Source organism: Etheostoma spectabile, chromosome 8 (genome assembly GCF_008692095.1).
Source record: "Etheostoma spectabile isolate EspeVRDwgs_2016 chromosome 8, UIUC_Espe_1.0, whole genome shotgun sequence".
Taxonomy (NCBI): Eukaryota; Metazoa; Chordata; class Actinopteri; order Perciformes; family Percidae; genus Etheostoma; species Etheostoma spectabile.
This window is the reverse complement of record NC_045740.1, coordinates 32313080-32324258: the sequence shown is the minus strand read 5'-3', so window position 1 is coordinate 32324258 and position 11179 is coordinate 32313080. Positions and strand designations below refer to the sequence as shown.

Below are 11179 nucleotides of genomic sequence, written 5' to 3'. Positions count from 1 at the left end.
TGCGGAGTGAAGTGGAAAATCAAAGTTCATGACAATAGTAATGCTGGTGATAATTCAATGAAGTCCATATAGGATGAAAATGATACAAGATAAAGACGGTGGACAATGACTCACTTGCGATCCTCTCCTCCGGCAATAACAATACACTCCGAGTAGCCTCGGGGTTTGAAGGCAGCGAGCAGAGCCTCACCCTGCAGCTGGCCATCCACCAGCACCTGCTGACAGTACTCTGTGATCACCTCCCTCATCAGAGGCTCTCCCATGGCCTGATGGGATACCATGCAGCACACCATGAGGTTAGCTATTAAGTTATGCCAAAAGAACCCCCCCCCCCCCCCCCCCCCCCCCCTCCCACAACAAAATCTCTCTCTTAACCTCTTTTGTACCATACCCTCTAAAAAAACAGAGCAAATGATATGACAGTATTCCATGTACAGAACAATGGCACCTTCAGCAAAGCCATGATATGCATAAATATTAAAACAAACAAGGACTGTGCCTCTGTCACCCACCAAGACATGTCTCAGTCCTTTCCCCATCTGGGCTTCATTACTTATTAAATTTAAGGTAATGTGAAACATTGTGAATCCCTTTGACTGGAAATTCCCATCATCACATGGCTTGTGTTGTTACTCCCTAATATAATAATAATATAAGCATACATTTAAATGTGGACAGCATTTTACGGTTTCCCTACTTGCTCTCTCAGGTAGCTCACATCCAGGCCCTGCAGCCATACTGCAGACATCACTTCCTTCATGTGTACCTGCAAATACAGACACAAGACTCACTTTTTGGTTTATGAAACAAACAAGCTTGCGGCACTTAGAGACAAATAAATTCCCTTTTTCCCCACCAGAGGCTATTCAGAAATATATCTTCAACTAGTGTTCATTAAAGGCCAAAGCCACTTTGTGACTTCCATTCATTGTAATGTTACAGATATGGGAAGCTAGAACTCTTTGGTTTTTTTGTACCACATAAATTTCAAAGCTTACCTTCCATAAAAGATAATACAAACCAACTTATTAAATAAAAAGTTTGGACTAGGGAACTATACAAGGGAAAGCCAACAGCCTGGTCGGCACTTGAATAAATTAACTTTACTCATTACTGATGTAATGTATAATGGTATAATTTTTCAAACCAGCTGTTGGTCAGAAAATGTCAAAACATTACCCTTTTACATTTTCATAACCTCCTATCTCCACTCTTAACCTGCAGTAAGCATCACCCACCCTGCGATCCTCGGAGTCATGGGCAAACCATCGCACCACCGCCTCCAGCACGTGCTTTTCGTTGCCCACGTTTAGCTTCTCCATGGCCAGCAGCTCGCAGAGCCGGTCCGGGGGCAACTCCCTAAACTCCTCAGTGCGCGCCACGTCACTGAAATGTGTCTGCAAGAACTCAGTGGCGGCGTAGTGGACGTGGTAGAGGCAGTAGTGCAGAGAGAAGAGCCGGATGCCGATGCAGTTCTCTGCGGTGATGCAGCTCTGTAAGAACTGGCAGCACAGGGACTTCAGGTCTGACATGAGGAGCATGTCAGATGCCTGTACCATGTCCTGGATGGTCTCTTCACTCAAACTGATCTGTGTGTGAAGGAAAGGCCAAATGGTCATCCACAACATTTTATTAGGATAGGCAAGAAAGGCTCTCTTACCCATTCATGGATGGACCTACTCATGTTTTCATTATATCTGTTTTCTCTGGCCCAGAACTAACCCATCTCTGTACTTGTATACTCAAATGTCTCGTTTGCTGATCTCATGTATATGGCATTTTGTTAACAGCGCTACAATTTTTAGTATTCTGGTTTGTTTGTTTATATATATATATATATATATATATATATATATATATATATATATATGTGTGTGTGTGTGTGTGTGTATGTCACGACAATCTCTGAAACTGGTCTGGTATTAAACAAGAAACAAGCTGTAATGTTACCCTACAGGACAGATGTTCATCATCAGGTAGAAACAAGCTGTAATGTTACCCTACAGGCAGATGTTCATCATCAGGGAGAAAAAAGCTGTAATGTTACCCTACAGGACAGATGTTCATCATCAGGGAGAAACAAGTTGTAATGTTACCCTACAGGACAGATGTTCATATCAGGTAGAAAACAAGCTGTAAGTTACCCTACAGGACAGATGTTCATCATCAGGGAGAAACAAGCTGTAATGTTACCCTACAGGACAGATGTTCAGCATCAGGGAGAAACAAGCTGTAATGTTACCCTACAGGACAGATGTTCAGCATCTGTCAGCGTCCACTAGAAGTTGTGTTGCTGCTGCTGACAGACTCAGATTATTATTCTAAGTGTGTGACAACATTATGGGATGGATCCCTACAAAGATAGACCTTTTAGTTAAAGAGTAGGATCCTTTTAGTTTAACATGAAACAGCCCCGACTTCACCATCACCAAACCCACCAGACTCCATGGAAATAATCACTGCTTTTATCATCGTAAAACACACTTCATTCAAAGTGGAGAGAAACTAAATAAAACTACCAAAAGCCGTCTTAGTTCATCTTTCCACTGTTCCAACGAGCAGAGAAATTGAATTAAACTAAATTCAGATTTTTTTTTAAACACGTTCTCGTATTTTCATGTCCTACAATGCGTTCAGGTGTCCCACTGAACTCTTCATGAAAGAAACAAGCCTCCACAACGATGCATTCACTGTCACAGAGCCGGCTCGTTGTTTTTAACAAACTGCTGCTTTTGTTTTCTGCAGAAATAACTTTAATAAATATGTAACATGTAGCTGTTTCTGAAACAATATGAGGAAATATATTATTAGATAAGGTTTTTTAATACCCCGATAATGATATTACTAGTAATAAATTGCAATGCGTTTGGTGAAAGTGCCACCTAGGTTTTGTTCCATCATCTTGGTGTGAGCTACAAAGTCACTAGAATCTAGATTATTTTATTAGCATGGAGGATTTTAAAAACAGGATTAAGGACTTTCTAACCACTGAACGCACACGTCCTGTTACTGAACTCTGATCATTGGCTATTTGATGTCATTTGCTTTAAATCTGTTGTTTGTTTTTATGTTGAAACTTTTTATGCTGCTGTCTTGGCCAGGACTCCTTTGTAAAAGAGACTGAATCTCAATGGCAATATTCCTGGTAAAATAAAAAATAAACAGATATTAAAGTGTACGCAGTTCTACATTCCTGCTGTTTGGGTATTTTACTGAAGTACTACAAATTGCTTGTTTAATTTACAACAAATGAAAGAAAATCATTTTTAAAAATATTTTATTAAACAAATTAAACATTGAATTGACTACTAAAGGGGCAACTGAAAAAAGAATGACAGTTTTCTTCAACTAACACATAAAAATCTCTGAGTGTCTTTTGCAGTAGGTTGCAGCCTTTCACAATTTGTTCATTGTGCAAGCTAATACCGGGATGATGATAAATAATTGATATGTTGTACAACACCTAAAAACATAAGCATGTCACTTTGTTGTTTTAAATGCTCCGCACTTACTTCCCCACTGAAGATATAGTCCAGGATCTGTTTCATGATGGCCATGGAGACGCCCTGCAGCTCAATTCTGTATGTAGACCCATCATCCTTTGGGGGATTGTAGTTCAGCTTGGTCCTACCAGGAAACCATTAACAGAAATGAATATTTACAAAACATTTATACTAGAAACCTGATATACTTCTATTATTCCCAGCTCAGCTGTATCATCGCCATTGGGACAGGAGATGCACCCTAGTGCTATAATATTGTAAAAACCAGGCAAAGACAATCATATTTTATCTTCTTTCTTCTTTTTTTTTTTTAAACAGCTATTTTTGTATCTTAATGTGTGCGTAGGTGAGTGTGTGTTTGAGCACAGTGAATGGGAACAGTTTTCTTTTATGAGAGACAGGAAAAATTCTGTTGTATGTGAACATACAATGACAATACAGTAATGCTGGCAAATATATCGATATATGAGTCTAGATACTGGCTTAAAAAATTGGATATCCTTATACTGTGATATGATTTTTTTTTCCTGGTTTTAAAGGCTGCATTACAGTAAAGTGATGTCATTTTATGAAGTTACCAGACTTACTAGCTGCCTCTCTTATTATTTGCCTTTACTAAATTATTCATTGATTCCACATTATTGGAGAATATTGATCAAAACTCTCGTTGTGTTACTATTCTGTGAAAGCACCAGTCAACCTTACAATATAGATAGATGTACAAATATAGATATTGATTCATTTGGCCAAAAATGTTGTGATACAAAAAAGGGATTCATCCAATCAAAAAGGTATGATCATATCTGGGCTAGCGTGAATGACTGCGAGATTGATAAAGAGCATGAGCAGACCTGATATACGGGCTGGCAGCAGCCAGGATGTTCTTCTGGACAGGTAGCTCCTCTCCATCAACCACCAGCAGCGCATCGTGGAAACTTTTCTCCTGCCAGAAGGTGCGAAGGACCCGGAGGAGTTTCTGAGAATGTTGTGGGTCCGAAACCTTGGAACCGGTTTCAGTTGATACAGAATCGGGCATGTCCAGGCTTCCCTTCAAACAAATGAACAACAGACATTTTGGTTAGCCTTGCACTCTATTAACAACACAGCACTTGTTTCAATAGAAAGAAATGGCTTTAACAAAGGTTAACACCACAGTGGCGAGATGTGACAACAAAATCCAAACAAATGTAACTGTAACGCTATATTGTTCAGTACATTACTGGGCTAGTGGGGGGGGGGGCATGCTTTGAAATGAACGTTGAGTTTACAAAGCTGCTGGTGAACATGGCACGTAAAGGCTAGACTAGGCTAGTAGCGAAACAAGAGACATGTCCATAAACATGTCTGACGATACCATGTTTCAAAATGACTTCCAGGGTAGCAGCGGAGAGGGAACTAAAGCAGCCGACTCTCATTTGGTTAGCCGAATGACTAGCTAGCTAGCTAACGGGAGAAAGCTACAAGGCTCGAGCCTGCACTGTAACGTCATGTGTTTCCAATGGTTCAAACTTGTTATGTCATGTTTTTTTTCTTCTTTTTGTTAATTCCAGTTCAGACTGTCTAAGTGTCTTACCTTGAGACTACGAAATGCGCTTGTCTTTTTCACAGACTTCACCTTCCTGCATTTAAGACAACATGAATCACTCCAGGCGAGAATGTTGTAAATGGACGTGAAGACATTTGTATTATGCTGCATTCATCGTCAAAGGAAATGTGGTAAATATGTGACTCCTGTTTATATATTTATATGTATAATTATATGAGCTATTGATCTAAGATTAACGATAAACATACATATTCACATAAGCTGCCATTCTTAGGCCAAAGATAACCGATTAGTTAAATATATCTTTAAACAAGTAAGAAAGAACACGCCTTTTATTTGGCTTGTAGAATTCATCTGGTACCTGAATGCAGCATCAGCTAGGCGGAAAGCGTTTCAAATTGAAGTTCCAATACTTTAATAGCAACCTGTGAACCGACACAATTGCGGATAAAATATTTGTGTAACAGATACAGATATAGACTTTGTAAAACATGCATTTTCAAAAAAAGATAAATAAAACTTTCTCGCTGGGTCATTGTCTGGATTTGGAAATGGATGTATGAAATACGAAAGATAAAGAATCGGAACGGGGCCACAAAGCCAACGTGAATGACACCAAACCGTATTTCCGGTGTGAATAAAACCTTTTAAATCAACGATGTTGGTATATTGGTTTTGCAATACAAATGAGCTAAATTAAATGAATATGTAATAATGCATTGGTAAACATGTTTTTCACCTTATTTATTTTCGCCATATATTTATGGCCATGGGCCTACTGGTCTATGCAATAGTACTTCCACTACATTGACTAACATTTGTGCTTTTAATTTGAAGGAAAACTCGCCTTCATTCGAGTACCACTGTTCTCTCTCGGTAACTTGAAACGATTGTCGCCGCCATAACTTTGGCCAAACGTCTAAGGTATGATGGTGTTATGCTTTGCCCAGGATAATAAACGTAACAGTGCTGACTACGTGTGTATGATAGGCTCTTATTATGCTATGCTAAGCTAAGCTAGCTACGGGAGAATAATGCAACATCGCTGTAATACTGCCCGTAGCGGGTCAGATCAGTCAGTAAAGTAACGTTACCAGTCCTGGCAGTTTTAAGCGTTTGAGTTCAAATTTCTTCCTACAATTAAATCAGAATGTCGTATCAAACCAACACATTACTATCGCATGACGGCTCCTGTGTGGTAACGTGTTGTCTTTTGTGGCGATGCTGTGATGTAGGAACCAGTGAGCCTGCTACATGTTGCCTGACGGAACATAACTGGAGACAGACAGTTTGAAACTACAATAATGCGTCGAGCTGCTCGGAGCAGACTGTCTCCGTGGATAGAGCGCCTCATCCTGAGCCATGGCGGTCCGGGGGGGAGCAGCAGCGGGCGGCTGAAGGCTCATGTCATCGGGGTGGGTCAGATGTCTCAGTCCCAGGCTCAGGGCTCTGAGGGCCCCACAGGGCTGCTCTTTCTATCCGACGGGGTGCTCCAGATCCCTGCCATCCTCACGGCGTCCGCCTGGGAACATCTCCAGGACCATGAGGACCGCGAGTGTTTCACCAGCCTGGTCAACAGCACGGTGTGCATCCAGGACTACCGGCTGCAGTTTCACATGGCCCTGGAACAGACTAAATGCAGGTTCTACTTATCAGTTGGAGAGCTGGCTACAACCGCAGCTGGTCCACTTAAAGACAACACCCCCTGCAGCACAACACAGGCCTCCATCAGGCTGAAGATCTGCAAGACATGGAGGGCCCTGCTGGGTCAGGAGACACAGGACTCTCAGAAGAGCCTGTGTGGTTTTGATCTGTCCGAGCTGCTGGGGGAGTGGCAGCATGACTGTCTGCAGGCGGTGCTGGAGGACGTCCAGGAGAGGCTGGGGGTGAGCCAGCAGCCCTCCACCTCCACGCTTATCCACCCGGACATGTCCACTGCCACGAGCTGGGGTGTTGACAGGGTCAGATATAAGGGACTCAAATGTTTCAAAGTCCCCATAAAGTGTCTCCTCATCCCGGAGGAAGACGCTCAGCAGCTGCAAACGCCACCGAATGTTGAAAGCAGGACAACAAGTGGACATTCTGCTGTCTCTGAGGACAGAAAGAGAGATTCACTTCAAATTGGCAAACCTACAGAGACCATGCAGCTTTCTGTTGATGATGGAGAGTGGCGAATAGCCAAGCCAGCATTTGTAGACAGAGATCCAGACGCCAATGAGAATTCCCCTCCTGAGGAGGACAGCATCATGCTACATGAGGACATGATCCCAGTCATTATTGATAGTGACACCAAGACTTTATCCAACCCATGGGACATTTTTCCTCCCCCATTTGACACCTTATCATCCTCTGATGCCTCCCCAGAAGCAACACCAACCCAGTCACTGCACAATCCCACTGCTACCGCATTCAAGTCTGCTCATTCTGTGATCCCAACCAGCACGCAACTTCCTGTCCACAGCTCGAAAGAAGACATCTGGCAGACATCAGAGTCCAGCAAAGGGCAGCACAGCTCCCTCCCGCCGTACCAGAAGCTGCCTCACTCAGCAAGCGTCCCCACCACTGCTGCTTCTGTAACCTCACCTTCTGCCAGTCCGACAGAGCCCTTCCTCAGACCGTCAACCCTGTGGCCCTCCACAGGCGAGCCCCACACCGGCACAGCACAGCAGCGTCTTCCAGCTGGGGACCAAGAAGGCCAGACTCTGGGAAAAGACCCTGAGGTGACTGTTAAGGGAAAATATAGGAAGGCAAAGAGAAAGAGTAGTGAGCCCACAGTGGAGGAGGAGATCAGTGGAAGCCCTCCGTCTTGGCTCTTTGACACTCAGGCAGACTCCGGGGCCAAAGAGGGCAGCAGTCACCAACAGGGTCTAAGTGTCGGGGCTGTCTTCAGAAGGAGGGCCACTGTTCACAGCGACGGCAGGCTGTTCACTTACTCTTACCAAGTGTCAGGAGCCAATCTGCAGGATTTCAGTCAGTTCACAGTCGCAGAGTCCTTGCTGCACTGGGCCGTGAAATATCTCGTTCCAAAGACAACAGACACGCCAGGAACCTCCAATCAGACCACGGTCACTCCACTTTAGGGTCCATGTGTTGATAGGCCAGAGATCTTCAACAGGGGGTCTGTGATCCCTGGGGGTCCTCAGACTTGTTTTTTTGCTGTTGTTAAAATAAGAATATGTCTGAAAATAGACATGAACATGAATCCAACATATTATTAGCAAAGATCGTCTTATTTTAAGAAAAGAATTCATTCAAATTTCATTTAAAAAACAAGCAAAACAAAAACATTTAATTCACACAACGTTGATGATATGCTTACTAAGTAAGGGGGCCATCCGCAGATCCAGTTAAGTTAAGGACACTGTGCCTTCCACATGCATTGACGTGTTTAACATTAAAACATGATGTTTGCAAATTGATCCATTCATTTTCATCCATCTGGCCCAGTGTAATTTGCAACTATATGTATATATATGTGTATATATATATGTGTGTGTATATATATATGTGTGTAGTAGGGTGTCCCAGCTCTGTCACTCTTTTAGCTATGGGGTCCTTGGCCTAAAATGTTGAAGCCCCCCCCACCTCGTCAGATATTACAACCTCCTCCAATAGTTACGTATTTTATACAGTATGTGTGAAGCACTGAGTAAACAGTTTTAAATTTGTTAACCATGTTGATCCATGTTCACTGAATATTTTAAGCTTGTCCAGAGTAAATAAATAAAACCCAAGTACCTTTGCTGTCTTAATTAAACTAGAAAACATCCCGGTCCACTTCCACATGTTCACAGGACTCAGCCTACATGGGGCTCCCACTCTGCTGGCTAAGCCAGAGGCTGCACCAAGATTTAAATTTAAGGTGACTTATTTATTACTTATAATTCTTGATAAAAGCTTAGTTTATTCCACCAAATTCCCATATATTTTCTCAAATACCACATTTTTCTATTTGTCCAGTAGGTGTCACCAAATACTACATATAGGTGTCACCAAATACTACATATATTTGAACTTTTATTACACATAGAATGAAGTTGAAACGCAGAGTTTGTTGCAAAACTGTGAAAATTTCTCACAGATTTTAACCAAACTGGACACCAGACTGAACTCTCAACATTGTAACGACAGTGATATAATACCAGAGGACGCTCTACAGCGTCCCTGTTAGTGATGGCGTTGCATAGTCTGTCCCCCAGAGGACGCTCTACAGTGTCCCTGTTAGTGATGGCGTTGCATAGTCTGTCCTCCAGAGGATGCTCTACAACGTCCCTGTTAGTGATGGCGTTGCATAGTCTGTCCCCCAGTAGGACGCTCTACAGCGTCCCTGTTAGTGATGGCGTTGCATAGTCTGTCCACCAGAGGATGCTCTACAACGTCCCTGTTAGTGATGGCGTGCATAGTCTCGCCCCAGAGGACGCTCTACAGCGTCCCTTTTAGTGATGGCGTTGCATAGTCTGTCACCAGAGGACGCTCTACAGCGTCCTGTTAGTGATGGCGTTGCATAGTCTGTCCCCAGAGGACGCTCTACAGGTCCCTGTTAGTGATGGCGTTGCATAGTCTGTCCTCCAGAGGAGCTCTCAACGTCCCTGTTAGTGATGGCGTGCATAGTCTGTCCCCCAGAGGACGCTCTACAGCGCCCTGTTAGTGTGGCGTTGCATAGTCTGTCCACCAGAGGATGCTCTACAACGTCCCGTTAGTGATGGGTCGCATAGTCTGTCCTCCAGAGGACGCTCTACACTGTCCTGTTAGTGATGGCGTTGCATAGTCTGTCCCACCAGAGGACCTCTACAACGTCCCTGTTAGTGATGGCGTTGCATAGTCTGTCCACCAAAGACACTCTACAGCGTCCCTGTTAGTGATGGCGTTGCATAGTCTGTCCACCAGAGGACGTCTCTGTTAGTGATGGCGTTGCATAGTCGTCCACCAGAGGACGCTCTGTTAGTGATGGCGTTGCATAGTCTGTCCACCAGAGGACCTCAACTCCCGTTAGTGATGGCGTTGCATAGTCTGCCTCCGAGGACGCTCTCAACGTCCCCGTTAGTGATGCGTTGCATAGTCTGTCCACCAAGGACGCTCTACAACGTCCCTGTTAGTGATGGCGTTGCATAGTCTGTCCACCAGAGGACGCTCTACAACGTCCCGTTAGTGATGGCGTTGCATAGTCTGTCCACCAGAGGACGCTCTACAACTCCCTGTTAGTGATGGCGTTGCATAGTCTGTCCACCAGAGGAGCTCTACAACGTCCTCCTTAGTGATGGCGTTGCATAGTCTGTCCACCAGAGGACGCTCTACAACGTCCCTGTTAGTGATGGCGTCTGCATAGTCTGTCCCCCAAGACCTCTACAAGTCCCGTTAGTGATGGCGTTGCATAGTCTGTCCTCCAGAGGACCTCTACAACGTCCCTGTTAGTGATGGCGTTGCATAGTCTGTCCACCAAGGACGCTCTACAAGCGTCCCTGTTAGTGATGGCGTTGCATAGTCTGCCACCAGAGGACGCTCAAGGCTGTTAGTGATGGGTGCATAGTCTGTCCACCAGAGACGCTCTGTTAGTGATGGCGTTGCATAGTCTTTCCACCAGAGGACGCTCTACAACGTCCCTGTTAGTGATGGCGTTGCATAGTCTGTCCACCAGAGGATGCTCTACAACGTCCCCTTAGTGATGGCGTTGCATATTCTGTCCACCAAGGACGCTCTAACAACGTCCCTGTTAGTGATGGCGTCGCATTCGTCTCCCAGAGGACGCTCTACAAAGTCCCGTTAGTGATGGCGTTGCATAGTCTGTCCTCCGAGGACGCTCTACAACGTCCCTGTTATGATGGCGTTGCATAGTCTGTCCACCAAGGACGCTCTACAGCGCCCTGTTAGTGATGGCTTGCTAGTCTGTCCACCAGAGGACGCCCTGTTAGTGATGGCGTTGCATAGTCTGTCCACCGAGGACGCTCTGTTAGTGATGGCGTTGCATAGTCTGTCCACCAGAGGACCGCTCTCAACGTCCCTGTTGTGAGGGCGTTGCATAGTCTGTCCACCCGAGGCGCTTCTGCAACGTCCCGTTATTGAGGGCGTTGCATAGTCTGTCCACCAGAGGACGCAACGATGGCAACTGTTGCAAACACTTATTTTTTTTTTT

At 44.4% G+C, this 11179-nt stretch overlaps 2 protein-coding genes across 4 annotated transcripts in view; one reads left to right on the top strand and one right to left on the bottom strand.

Moving 5' to 3' along the window:
• LOC116693398 (gigaxonin-like) overlaps positions 1-5361 on the bottom strand; it is a 39864-nt gene extending 34503 nt beyond the window's left edge. For 2 of the 3 annotated variants that reach the window (XR_004332915.1, XM_032522341.1), the window contains exons 1-6: positions 5077-5360; positions 4355-4551; positions 3513-3627; positions 1239-1589; positions 698-766; positions 115-266 (exon numbers count right to left, since the gene is read on the bottom strand). Coding sequence is in view for 2 of the 3 variants with exons in the window: in XM_032522341.1 (XP_032378232.1) it covers positions 115-266; positions 698-766; positions 1239-1589; positions 3513-3627; positions 4355-4551; positions 5077-5199 (1007 nt within the window). In the remaining variant the exon portion in view is untranslated. Of the gene's footprint in view, positions 1-114; positions 267-697; positions 767-1238; positions 1590-3512; positions 3628-4354; positions 4552-5076 lie in introns of all 3 variants that reach the window. The other variant, XM_032522342.1, reaches the window with a different exon arrangement.
• Positions 5362-5915: 554 nt separating this feature from the next.
• LOC116693407 (uncharacterized) lies at positions 5916-8511 on the top strand. Its single transcript, XM_032522356.1, has 2 exons — positions 5916-5973; positions 6285-8511. Exon 2 carries the CDS (start codon positions 6354-6356, stop codon positions 8127-8129), a length of 1776 nt encoding a protein of 591 aa, XP_032378247.1. The 5' UTR covers positions 5916-5973; positions 6285-6353; the 3' UTR covers positions 8130-8511.
• Positions 8512-11179: the final 2668 nt, after the last annotated feature.